The sequence below is a fragment of the Jatropha curcas genome, chromosome 10, assembly GCF_041381405.1.
Source record: "Jatropha curcas cultivar XTBG-Jc1 chromosome 10, XTBG_Jcur_1.0, whole genome shotgun sequence".
Taxonomy (NCBI): domain Eukaryota; kingdom Viridiplantae; phylum Streptophyta; class Magnoliopsida; order Malpighiales; family Euphorbiaceae; genus Jatropha; species Jatropha curcas.
Genome location: NC_143160.1, coordinates 11235966 through 11250198, shown reverse-complemented (window position 1 = coordinate 11250198; position 14233 = coordinate 11235966). Strand labels below are relative to the sequence as shown.

At 32.7% G+C, this 14233-nt stretch overlaps 1 protein-coding gene across 1 annotated transcript; it reads right to left on the bottom strand.

Moving 5' to 3' along the window:
* Positions 1-5151: 5151 nt before the first annotated feature.
* Positions 5152-10605, bottom strand: LOC105636792 (protein CHUP1, chloroplastic). Its single transcript, XM_012220140.4, has 7 exons — positions 9515-10605; positions 8065-9009; positions 7693-7824; positions 6828-7009; positions 6622-6733; positions 5837-5980; positions 5152-5442 (listed from the first exon to the last, which is right to left on the bottom strand). Exons 1-7 carry the CDS (start codon positions 10298-10300, stop codon positions 5362-5364), a joined length of 2382 nt encoding a protein of 793 aa, XP_012075530.1. The 5' UTR covers positions 10301-10605; the 3' UTR covers positions 5152-5361.
* Between the last annotated feature and the right edge of the window lie 3628 nt (positions 10606-14233).

Here is a 14233-nt window from a genome sequence, read left to right as displayed (position 1 = left end):
GAGCAGGAAAGACAGCTTGCAGAACTTAGAGCGCATGTCATGCGGCTGTCTGGTCAGCACGGTGCTGGTACTTTTTCCTCTGATCCTGCGCCTGCTACAGATCTAAATGTTGCAACATTCAGCAGCAGCCACTACCGTCTCCTGATCCAGATACCGCAGACGATACCTTGGTCACTCCTACTGACACTACAACACATCCAGCAGGTACTCCTCCCAGCGATTCGACATTGGATCGTGCAGATGACCAACCTCGTAGATTTGATTTTGGACCTTTTTAGCTTTTTGTGATTTTTTCAAATTTTGTACAGTATATTACATTAACAATTACATTTTTATATTATTATTGAATTGCATTTGTGATATATATATATATATATATATATATATAAATATATATATATATATATATATATATATATATATATATATATACACCGATTTTCACAAGTGCCAAAAATTATGGTTTTATAATAGTATTATATATTTTTTTTTTAATTGTATATTTGCGACGGATTTGTGACCGAATTGCAACCGTTAAATTTAAAATTGTGACAGATCACTGACCAACATTTGCGACCACCTTTCATAATTGCGATAGACAATGTCTGCGACCAATTTGCGACAGCATTTCAAAAGGAAAACACAATCAACTTTTGCTACCGATCAGTATAATTTTGCGACCGAAATATCGGTTGCTAATTTGAAACTGATTCACTAAATCGGTCGCAAAATATTTTGCGACGAGCACTTTTGCGACAGATGGTTATCGATCGCTGATTGTGTTTAACGACTGATTTCTTACACAGTTTGCGACTAATTTATGGGTCGCAAATTGGCGAATTTTTTTGCAGTGGGAGGGCTAGGGATTAAGACTTGCAGAGAGGTACGTTTACTTTTTTAGCTAAGTTGCGGTGGAGGATTTTAAATGGCTCTAAAAGGTTGTGGTGTCAGATCGTACGGGATAAATATATGCTTGGCCGGTCGGGGATGGATGCTTTTTGAAAGAATAATTGCGCCTCAATTGTATGGCGCGGCATAATTCATAGCCTGCCTCTTCTTTCGAAGGGGGTCCATCGTGTGGTTTGTAATGGTATCTTGACATTGTTTTGGGAGGATAATTGATTATTGGACGGCCCTTTGCTGAATGTGGGTAGTGTAGGTGTTCTTTTGCATTTCTAGGGTCTTTCTGTGGCTGCATTTTGGAAGAACGGTGGCTGGGATTGGTCGAATATTTCACCTTACTTACCAGGTCCGATATGCGAGCTCTTACAAGCGGTATTTTTGAGTTACGATATTAACAGTATGGATGAGTATTGCTGAGCTAAGACTAGTTCTGGTTCCTTTTCTGTTGGTTCAGCCTACAATTAGCGAAATGAGATGCTGGTTTACTGCGTCATGGTATCTGGAAGAACATATTCAGTTTGAAAGTGTCGCAAAAGGTGCGAATGTTTCTGTGGTTGTTCCAACATCAGAAGCTGATGACAAATATGGAGAGATGCAGGAGGGGTTTTACTTCCAATCCTCTTTGTTCGTTATGTGATAGAGAGGTTGAAGATTTCGAGCATTTATTGAGGGACTGCTTTTATGCACATTAGTTAAGGGAAAAGATTCTTACTACTAGCTCTTTGCAAATTTTTTTGTCTCAGCCTGCTAAGGAGTGGCTGTCCCATGCTCATCTTTTCCACACTTACAGGTTTGATAGTTTTGGTATTGCTGTCGTTTTGGGGTTGGTTTTGTGGGACATTTGGATTTGGCATAGTTCTGTTGTGTTTAGGAATGTTTGGTATGACCCTGCTTCTATATGGCATAGTATTTTTTTTCACAGTTAAAGGTGAATCATGCAGCTTGGAGTTCAAGGAGTCATGGTGGTTCATCCTGTTGTCGTTCGGTTTGTCATGTTGCTTGGACCCCCCTTCTCATGGTTGGGTTAAACTGAACATGGATGATGCAGCCAAGGGTAACCCGAGTCTTAGCGGGTGTGGTGGGGTGTTAAGAGATTTTAAAGGAAGTGGCTTGCTGGGCTTGCTGTTAAGTTGGATCATTGTATTTCAATGTTAGCTGAGCTGCATGGGGTTCTTCATGGTCTATGGCTCGCATGGGAGCTAGGATATAGACAGGTGCTGGTGGAGATAGACTCAAAGGTGGTGCTGCAGAATGATACGCATGATGCTAGGTATTTTCTGAATCTAGTTAACCCTATACAGGCTTTGCTGTTAAAGGATTGGATAGTCAAGTTTGTTCATTGCTATCGTGAGGCTAACAAGGTGGCAGGCTTGCTTGCTAACATGGTTGTTCAAGGGACAGCTGCTAGGACCAATTTTGTTGACCCTCCTCAGCTGGTTCTGGACCAGCTAAGATGGGATTGCTGTGGCATCGCCTGACCTAGAATTGTTCCTGGGTAGTTGGTGTTTTTTGCTTCGTCTCTCCTAGGGTTTTGTCCCTTCCATCAGTATCCAAAAAAAAAAAAAAAAAAAAAATTATACAAGCAACAACAATTAATTTATATAAAAGAATTCTTGTCATTTTTTTTAAATTAAAAGAATTATACATTCTTTCAATTGTTTTCCTTTTAAAAACTTCTATATTCTTTACTATTTGTTTTTACATTATATTTTATTTAAGATTCATTATTTTTTTTTTCTAATTAATAATTTATTATATTTTATTCAAGATTGAAATCTATACATGAATATATCATGTGGTGATTCATGCTCAAATCATGAATATACTATCACTTGTATTCATGCTCAAATCTATAAAATCGAGCACACTATTAAAAATACATAAAAAATAGTCGTCCATCCATATTTTGAAAACACAAGTGCAGTAAATGTCATTTTTTTTTTTTTTCTACCACTTTTCTCGTTTAGTGGACAATTTTTATGTGGATAGCATAGCTTATATAAGGACAAGTTGAACTTTTTCATCTGGCATCATTACACAGTTTCCATTTAAAATAAAAAATATATATAAAAGAAACACCCAAATTGAAAAGTTTCTCTGTAGAACAAAAAAAGCAATATTTTAACTAATTATTTTATTTGTAATTATTTAAAATAATAAATATTTATTAAAGACCATCAATAAAAAATTTCTTAATATGCTAGGAAGCATCAATGGTGGAATCGTTGGCTTTGAGGTCTACTTTGAAATGATTAGATTCATTGGTGGAGTTAGGACGTTAGAATCAGAGAGCGCACTTATCTATAATATATTTTTTTTAATATACGAAATTTAAAATGAATTAGATTATGTAATAAAAATCTACCACTTTCATTCATACTAAAAAAAACAATAATGCAAATTTTTTTAAAAAAAAAATCACAATTATCCTCTAAACGAATATAACAATGGGCCAAAAGTAGACAAAAAAACGAATTACTAATTTTGCATTATTGTTTAATTAAAAAGTCAACATCAAATCAATCTTTTTATACTTAAAAAGGCGCCTAAGAAGGTTCACAAATTATAAATATAACAATTTAAATGATTCACTTTATAAATATATTATTGGCTACTTAGAAAAAATTTAAAAGTTACATGCACCTCATCAACTATATGTGCCTCCACCACTGGCTAGACTCTTATCTTCATGGTGCCACTTGTATTTTCATAGACTCCCAACAATTAGTCTTTACATTACTTTCATCTAATTGTGATTCTTCTGCATTTTGTTTGATTGTTGATGTGTAAGTTATTTTTAAGTTGTAGATTTGATGTTTCTATACTATCCGTTCAGATACAAACTAACATAGGAGCTTACTCTTTAGCGTGAGCTTCCTATCAATATGCTAGTTTTGAAATTTAGGAGAACACACCTCATTGTTTACACTCCCTTTTTAATTTCTATGCAATGAAAATTGTACAATGGATCAATATAACAACTAGGTTGTAACATCACAAAGGAAGGAATTTTTTGGGGTTGATTATAAAAGTTCCCTTAAACTATATGACTTAAAACATACTAGTTTAATTTAAAACATGGGAGATTGAAAATATAAATAAATAAATAATTTAATAAAATAAATATTTTTATCTTCAAAAATTGAGTAGACTAAATTTTAGATATTGGTTCTAAAAAAAAATAAAAAAAATGTACTTTCAAAAATTTAGGACTCATGGTAAGTTGTAACTTGGGTTTAGTGTTGTCCATTTACATAAAGTTTGGAGTGGCAAGAATTTATGAATTACCACAATCGATAATTAATGAATACACTTCAAGGTATCAGAAGGGTCAATTGACCCAGTCAAATTGTAAAAAAAAAAAAAAAAAAAAAAAAAAAAAAAAAAATCTATAACATAGGTTTATAACTGAGAAAAAAACCGAAAAAAAAATCTTATTATAATAAATTTATCGCATTACTGTATTAATGAAAATACAACTACCACAAAGAAGATAATAAATTTTAAAGTACTTATTATATACAAAATTTAAAGTCTGTGAAAATACAATAAAACTTTTTATATAATAAAAACAAAATAAAATTATATAATAAATTTATTGCATTATTATATTAATGAAAAACTTTTTAAATCTTTTCAATAATTAATAAATAAAAACCCTTTAAAAAAAAGATAATAAATCAAACAATAATTTTATTGTATTAATGATAAAAATCTTCAATTTCTTTTTTCAATAATTATTAACCTGTAATAAATTCATTTGATTCATTTTCGTTTAATTTAACTATATATATTCTTAACCCCTCACTTACCGTTGTTAAAAAATAACACTCTTTTAAATTTTCTTAAAAAAATAAAATTGTACATTCCACTCATTATACAAGTATTTGGCTAGTTGACAATATTACTTAATATTACAACTAGTATTATTTGTGCATTTTTATTTTTAACAATATGTCTTTAACTTACTTGCCATCGATAAAAGAAAAGTATTTTTCGGGGCAAGTCTAAAAGAAAGAAACTTCTTATTCTTAAATCATAATTATAAATTATTGAATAAATGACCTACTAAAAAAATATTTGTATTAATATCAATGAAAGAAGAAGCAAAAACAAAAGTAACATATTTATTAATTTAAAATTAAGAAATTTTTTAAAAAATGAGGAGATATAGTTCTCTTTTTGCACATTGACTTCGAAGCTTTAGTGCAAAAGAACAAATTGAGTGCAAGAACAAGAACCTGAACCTGAGTATCAAAAAGATTTAGTGGCATTCTCATTAAATTTTCACGTGTTATTAAGGAGTGAGCAAGAACTCTAAACAAAATTGCTTCCCATTACACACTCACACACAGACACCAAACTTCTCAAAACCACTCCAATATATAACAGATATGTTCAAGTGTGATATGCTTAGCTTACTGAGATGGTAAACTCAAATTGTTCCTTTTCTTTTCTTTACTTTTTGTTGAGAAGGTGAGCAAGGTTTCTAAGTTCCTCAAATGCATGCATTGTTTCTGCATCAAATCCTCCTGCAAACTGCAACAAAAGTTTACAAACAATGCAGAAATTTAGTATATTATGCTATAAATCAACCAAAAAGCAATTTTCTAGAGAAAGGGAAGGAACTAGGCTCCCTCTCTTTCTTTTATTTATTTGTTCATCAAGAGATTAATGAAATCTTTGAGCATAAAACAACAAAACCTCTCAGATTCTTAGGTAGATTATGTTTACCACGTCATTTATACAATGATTCTAACCAAGTAAGACACTTTATTAGGCGATAATAAAAAATTAACTACAGATTTTAATGAATTAAAAATATTCATATATTGAACCCCAACTAACTTGGAATTAAAAAAGCATCTTATTAGTGAAACTGAACTTTAACTGAAAAATATAAAATATAAAATTTGGGTATCATTCCACAGACCTGATGAATTCTGAAAGCAAACCTAACTCCTTGAAGTAGCATATAGTCAAGGGCTGGGTCCTTTTCTATTGCTGCTTTTGACTGAATTTCCATAGCTACCCTCTTCATGTACTTCTTTGCCAATTTCACTGAACCAAACTTTATCTGGAACACAAAGGTGTCAATTTATTGCCATGTGAAATCTACATAACTTCAGGACAAAATAACCAATGGAAATGTGTATGATCCAAAAGGCTGATAATTCTACCAAAAAGAAAACAAAAGGCCTAGAAGTGAAGGCAACGAATTTATCCAAAGGATCCAATTTCAGAAGATTTCCATGTACATTTGCTACCATCTTAATGGTGCATTAACAGTTGCAGAATTCATTCAATGTCTAGGGGAGAGTTCTTGAAAAAAAAAAAGGGAACTTTTTTAGAGGATTTCTTTCTTCCTTTCTTTTTTTTTTTTTTTTTTTCCAAGAATTGCATTTGAGTTATGAAAAGTAATGTCATAAGTTCATTTTGTTTTAAATGAAATATCAACCTTGGATTTTCCCTTATCCAAACTCTAAAATTAGTTCAACAGCTTGATTCTTCTGAAACTGTACTAGGTGGCTAGGCCCATCATTTACTCCAAATAGTACCATGTTGTTATCCTCTTTTGAAGGGATGGCAGCAGTCCTGACAGGTTTTGAAGAGACCAGACAACAAGACTACGAACTCAATAGCCTAATCTTGTAATACTTAGCTTGAACATAGTATGCTAAAAGGTCAAAGAAGAAAGAAAAACTTAATCAAACTTACCTTGGTAATAATGCCATTATCAAGCATCCATTCTGTTGGAATTTGGAATTCTTTGCAATTACGCATCAAGGGTTCTCTCGTTCGTAGAAGATTGTATAAAGTACGTTCCATCCTGCAAGAGGACATAAACCAATGAATATTTGTAGCTAGCAGACATGATTTATTAGAATAAACTATTTCTATAAATTTAAGTTTCAGGTTCTTACTTCTCTGATAGAGTAACCATTTTCTTTAATGCAATGTCACAAGGCATTCGGGGATCATCCTTGTAATAAGACACTTCTGACTCTAACTTCTTCAAATCTCTATAACCAAATGCTGCTTCTCGCAATGTATCAGCTTTCTTTTCTGGCCATTCGAAGTGCTTTAGGACTGCCCTTTCATCAACCTTTGTAGAAATGCAATCATAATAAGAATAATGACAAAAATTCTCCCTCACTTAGTATCTAATATATCTTATTTTCTATTATTGAGTGCTCTCTACAGGCAGGCATCAATAAGCATTGAAAGAAAATTTTAGTTCCATGTTTAGTAGATTGGGTAGGTGAATTTGCCCCACAACTATACCAAACACGGAAAGATGCAACCATCTAATGTTTGTTAATCTAAAAATTCAAAATTCTCATTAAATTCAAGATCTTGCCGGGCATTCCATATCCTGCATTAGTCTATCTAAAGCATTTCCAAAATAATTTTCCTAATTAAGTAGTTTAGATTTGACTTGGTGGTAGTGGTGGATTAACCTTTTTCTTTCTTCATTCTTTCTTTAGCAATATAGAAGTAGTAGAGATTTGAAGGGGAACAAAAAAAAAAAAAAAAAAAAGAAAAGATCCACCCGTGTGGTATCTTCACATTCACTTTGGCTAGACTAGACACTTGGGCCAAAATATATGGTTTGTCTTTCAAATGCTTTTTTATTTCATCCACTGGAAGCTATAACATACTAAATTTTTCTTCCAAAAAGAGCTCCACTATTCATTAACCATAATTTATAAATTAAGCATAGCATAGTATATCTTAAAGAACTTAAACCATGTCAAGTCATTCTAGCCAAGACAAAGACAAACTTACTAGAAAGCCAAGTTCATCATCAAGCCACTTTACAAATGCCACAACATCTTCAATGTTTTGGTAAACAGCATTATTGACCTCTCTTATCAGTGAATTGACAAATTCTCCTTGTGTCTCAACGTCTGCTTTTATCTACAAAAGGTTGACATTAGTAATATTAAGCAATTAGACTACATTATAAAAGGACAATATTTTATATCTAATAGGGACATGAACAAAAGATTCGGATTCTTGAACCATCAAGTTTCTATTTCTTTCATACAAGTCTAAAGTCTTGTGAATAGAATTTCGAAGCTACAATTAGTTGAAGGAACATTCCTAAAATTTATATTACAAATACAACTAAGATCAAGAAATAAACAGCCCACCTACCGCAAGTAAATGTGATGATCGATTTTCAATTTCGCCAATCATGCTGCTACGAACATTTGCAACTTCTGAGGCATCACATATTCCTCCATTTGAAGACTCCTTTCTAGAGTCCCTCTTCATGAGGGAATGGTAAAATTCAACAACTTGAGGTGCCCGCTGCACCACTCCTGCTGCACTAGTGCTTCTCACTGAAAACTTTGGAGGAGGTGGTGGGGGAGGTGGAGGTGGTGGTGGAGGCGGTGGAGGTAGAACTTTTGCTGAACCTTCCTCTTTAGGTCCACTTGAAATAGAACATGAGGGCCTTGGAGGGGGATTTGGAACTCGCAAAGCCCTCTTCTCAACATCAAATGATGACACTATCTTATTAATCTCTATGCAGTTTCCAAAGATTTGAGGACTTTGATCAATATCCAAATCATATTTTTGACAGGTTACTTGCTCAGCTTCCTTTTCAACTTCTTTTCCACACATGAAACCATCAGATTGCCTTCTCTTACTTGACACCAACTCTTCTACACTAAATTTTGATCCACTTATTGAGTGTCTTCTTCTTGGACTTCGCCCTTCCTCTGAATGTATCCAAATTTTATCATTACACTCTGAGTTTGGCAAATCTTCATCGGTAATAGGCCATTTCTTTAACTTCTTAATCAAATTGAATCTCTTTACACTATCATATTCTAAGCATTCATTACTTTTGCAAGAGAATGAACTAAAGGATTCATTACTCCTCTCTCCTGAATTCAGGCCTAAGGCCTTGTCAGAATTTGTTGAGCATGAACTGCGCAATTCATCTCTCAAACATGAATTAACCCATCTCAGGTAAGCAAGCTCTTCAACCTCATTTAACCTACTCATCTGCAGAGCCTCAACTTGTTTACATAAATCTTCATTTGTTAGTCTTAGTGAAGATGCCTCGGCTTTAATTTTTGCTACAATGTCACTCTACCACAATTCAAGAGAATACACAGTAAGTAGCAAGCCCCAACAAATAAGTGCCACTACACAGTAAGTGATAAATGATCATATCAAGCCCCAGTAAATAAAATGCATTGCAGAATATCTTAAAACCATTATTTATACATTGTTTGGTATAATCAATTTGAACAATAGAATTCATTTACAAACCTTAGAATTTGTTTTTAGTTACCTTAAATTCCATAAATTCAGAAGAAATATTAATATTTCAATTATATACCAAAGCATGAAATCCCAAACGGATTTCACAAAATTTCGTTGAATGCATTTATACTAGCATTGTACTAGTTCAATTGAGAAATGAATAACCGTAACTGAGAGATCAGAGATTTATTCCGTTCGTTTGAAAGCAATACTTTGATGGTTACTAATTATATAAAGTTCTAATTTTCAAACTTTATTTTCCTCTGTACAATTTTATTGGAAACCAAACAGTCAAACAGAACCAGAAAACAAATATTAGCAACAATACCTCAGAAGCCTTTGCAAGAGAAGCCAATTGAGTCTCCAGAGAAGATAGCTTACAAGAAAGATTCCTCTTCTCCATCTGCAACTCCTTATTCAATCTTCTTAATTCCACAACTTCCATTTCCAAATTACCAATTGAACTCTCATTTCCTTCTCTTTTCAATATCTTTACATGCTTTTTCTCTGAAACCAAACACATCTCTGCCACTTGTTCGCATAGGGTTTTTTTCTCTGTCTCCAAAACTCCAATTTTTTGTAAAAGCTTATCCACCTCATTTTTCTTTTCTTCAAGCTCCTTTTCAAGACCCAAAAACATTCCATTCCTTGTAAGCTCTGTTACTTCTGCTTGTAGCTTAAACTCTCGTTCTTTAGATTCTTGAAGCAAATTTCTTAAATGTTCTAATTCAAGAAACAAATCCCTTGAACCTGAAGATTGTCTTCTGTGATTAGTCTGATATGTTTGTGGATGAACTTGAGTTGCTGCTACTGAGCAAGCTAAATCGCCGATTAGCGATCTTTTGACACGAGAGTGAGATGGAACAAAAGGGTTCTTTTGGGTTGTTGTGGCTTCTGTGTTTGTTAATGGAAGTTTCTTGCTGGTAACTGCTGTAGTATGTGCTTTGGTCTTTTTATCTGCTGTAAAGCCTTTAACAATATGTGAACCCCATGAAGATCGAAGCTTTGAAGCATTATTGCTATTCCCTTTCGTGTTGTTAGGCTTTGGTGGCTGGTTTTGATCTGCAAATTTTGTTGCTTTGGATTTTGTTTCAAATGGGTTTTCTTCCCTCATTGTAAAGATAAAAATTTTAACTTTGAACTGTACAAAATTTCAATAAAGTTTCAACCTTTTGCTCTAAAAACCAAAACCCAGATCAAAATTCAGGTAAGTTCAAGGAATGGCTTTGTGTATATGAAGCTACATTGAAGCTAAAGTGGAGATAAGAAATTGGGTTTTCATGGCCACTATGATAGTGAAGAATTTGAGCAAAAATAAGTTGGGATTTGAAATTTGAAGTGGAGCTTCGATCAAGAGTCTTACTCCAAATGGAATGTGCAAAGTGGCAGCTTTTCTTTATTGCGACAATTTGAATTTTTGAAATTTGAATGTGTTCTCTTTTTGTTATCTATGGTTTTAGGGATACGAGGAGGGCGAGCAACGGTCGTATTTTGGGACAGAGGGCCCACATAAAGCGGGTTTGGAGCTTGGACTTTGGATGGAAGACCAATGTGTTTTTATCTTTTTACGGATAAAAGACAAATTGCTTTAATTTCTTGCCATAATGTTTAATTGCTACTCCTCATCCTTAATTATATAATACTAAAAAAAAATTTTGATAAAAAAAATAATTATAATTGATTAAATTATATTTTAATTTTTTAAATACATTAATATTTTATTAGTGAAGATATCAAGAAATAAGAATAAAATTTAAAATAATAATTAATACTTTCATAATTTTGTAAAAAAATATGTGAGGTGGGAAAGAAGTTTTTAAATTAATATTTGAAATGAAATAGAAGAAGTATACTTGAAGTCAAATTTTAGTGATTAATTTTGCTAAAATTAAGCACTGCTGTATATGAATAATGAATACATTTGTGAAAATACAACTGTGAAATAAGAATGAATAGTCAAATGAAAATTATTATTAAAACTTATGAATAATTTTGTCAACGTAGTTTTAAATCAACCGCATCCGCTCTTGTCTCTAGCCTTCACCTTCTTCAATGCCAAGTTGAAGCATTCAATGGTTTTTTCTTTATAAAACTAGAGTTCAGTTATTAATTCTTTTTACTAATCAAGTGTGATTTGATTGGACTTTTTATATCTTATAGAAGATGTAGGGAGTAAAAGTCTCGAATTCGAGTCCTCTTAACCACAAATGTTAATCGCCGATTTGATGAATGTTATTTAAAATGGAGGGATTCCCTATTGTGCAACCCGTAGAGGTGAGTACTCGGTCAATTTGAGTAACATTTTTAACTGAAATTTGTTTTTACTTAACCGAATTTAACCAATCTAATTTTTTAATCGAACTTAATCGAACTGTTTTGGTGAATTAATTTTAATCATGAATCGAATAGAAGTTAAAGAAAATGAAAACTTAATTAAACAACCGAATTTAATCGAAATTTCTGATTAACAGGCTTAATTGAAATAAAAATTAATCGAACTTATCAATCACTACTTAATCAAAATAAAATTGAAATATTTTTAACTTTTAATTTTATTATCTACTTAATCAAAACGATGTAGTTTCAAGAATCGGTTAATTTGATTAATTCGATTAAATTAGCTTTTAGTCGATAACCGAAAATTTAATTTTCTCTAATCAAACTTTTAACCGAACATTTATTCACCGAACTGAATTAGCCAAATTAATCAAATTAACCAAACTGACCGAACCGAATGCTCACCCCTAATAGTGCACAAATGTTATTTCGGTCCATTAGACCTCCAATGTATGAAAAAATAATTAATTCTTTCTTAAAGGGATAATTATAAATTTAGTAGCTAGACTTTTCAAAATTTTCTATTTTAGTGCGTAAACGAAAAACCTTATCAACTGAGTGTCTAAACTTCTTTCAAATATCAATCAAGTGGTATGTCTCACCATAACGATGATTGTGTATATGTGGAAGCCATTTATGCTGATATGACAATTGAATTAGATTAATATATCTCTACGTGAGGTAGCCATATCGAAGCTGCCTAATATTATTTTCTTTCTTGTGCAAGCTTTGTTTTTAGATTTCTATATTTTTTTTAATACTTGCACGAAATATCCAAGTTCATATCTGTTTTAATAGTTCACAAATTTGATAAATTTCCATTATATAATATTTTTTTAAATGGTTTCTCTCCATCAACACGCATAATTAGTTTTAAATGTTTTATTTCCATCAAATATCCCTCTCTACTATATTGATATTTTGTCAAATTAGTCATTTATCTTCTTCTACGAAGAATAATCTTGAGATGCTATAAACTTGTGTTTGGTAGATGCAAACATTTACAACTCCATTGCTACTAGATTTTAAGTTTTCATGAGCTAAAATATTAATGTCATGACATAAAATAATTGAAGTCAAGTAGAGTATTCATGGCGTTGAATCTCAAAATTGTCCAAAGAAAATCGCTTTGCTTTAGTGGTAAGTTTTACATTAACATAGTTATTTAAGTCTCATTCAAAATCCTAAGCTTTCTAATATTATCTCAAATCAGGGTATTTAAGTCATTTCATTAGTGAAATTTATGTGTAGTTTTTGTTATTTTGGTCCAATTAATATCATTTTATGTCTTACCATGAATAGTGGGCCACTGTCGTTCTACTCATCATTCAGGCAAGACACAAGTGCCAAATAAATTTAATTTTTTATAGTTCTGACACTTAATTGCAAAAAATTTTCGTTCAGATTTCATTATAGAAAATTTTAAAAATACAGATACCAAGTTCACAATTAATCCAAAATATATAAAAAAATTGAAAACAACGAAAGCCTCCCAAAAACATTGCTGCCTCAACCATATTACATATTATCTCTACAAAATGTCTACATGTCCATCATTGCTTTCATGTGCCATCACCAGAAAATTAAAAACAAGATGCAATGAGGAGCTCACCTTCACTATAGGCTTGGCCACGGTTCCGGAACCGGCGGTTCCGGTTCCGGTTTGGAACCGTCCGATTTCGGTTCCGGTTCCGGTTCTGATCCGGTTACGGAACCGACGGTTCCGATCGGTTTTCCGGCGAATTGCATAATTTTAAATTTTAAATTTTGAAGACCGGTTTAAAAAATTTAATAAATTTGTGAATGTTATTTGTAAAAAAAATACACCTAAAAGTTAAAAAATACTTCAATTAAATTTATTTTTTTAAAGACTTGAACATAATTATTTTTAAAAAAAAAATTCTTCAACTGAATTTATTTTTTATTTAAAAAAGTTTTAACATAATTTAAAAAAAAAAAAAAAGGCTTGAACTTAAATTAAAAAAAAAAAAACACAAAACTGACAGTTTCTTAATAATAATAATATATTAATAAATATAAAATAATATAACATTACCTTCAAAAACACACAAATATTATAGTGTATATATATGTGCATGGGATGTTGGTGACAGCTGTATTCTAGCAAGTCACTCTTTTAGCAGCATGATTGAGGCCTCACAAGAGTTGCAAGCTCGCGTTGCAGAGCTCAGCGGGTCAAACATGGCCTTCGCAGTTGTGGAGAGCGGCTAGAACCGCCGGTTTGAACCGGTTCGAACCGGCGGTTCTAACCGGCCGGAGAACCGGCGGTTCCAGTTCGGTTCCGACCGGTTCTCTGGAACCGCCGGTTCTGGTTCCTAATTTTCCGGTTCCGGTTCCGGTTCGGCCCGGTTACGGTTCTCACCGGTTCCGATTACGGTTCCGGACCGGTTCGAACCGACGGTTCCGGTTCCCGGAACCGTAATATGGCCATGTCTACTTCACTAGGATCAAGAGGCTGGTGCTCTGCCACTTTCGCTCGCTACTATTTGAGTAGATCTAAAGCTTTTATCACTATCACTAGGGGTGTAAATGAGTCGACCCGATCTCAAAGTTCAGATTGATATAATTTAGCTCGACTCAAAAATCAATGAGCTTGAAAATTTAGGCTCGAGCTCAACTTGAGCTCGATAAAAGCTTAACTTAAGGCTTGAGTTCAAATTAGAAAATTTTAAGCTATAGCTAATCTCGA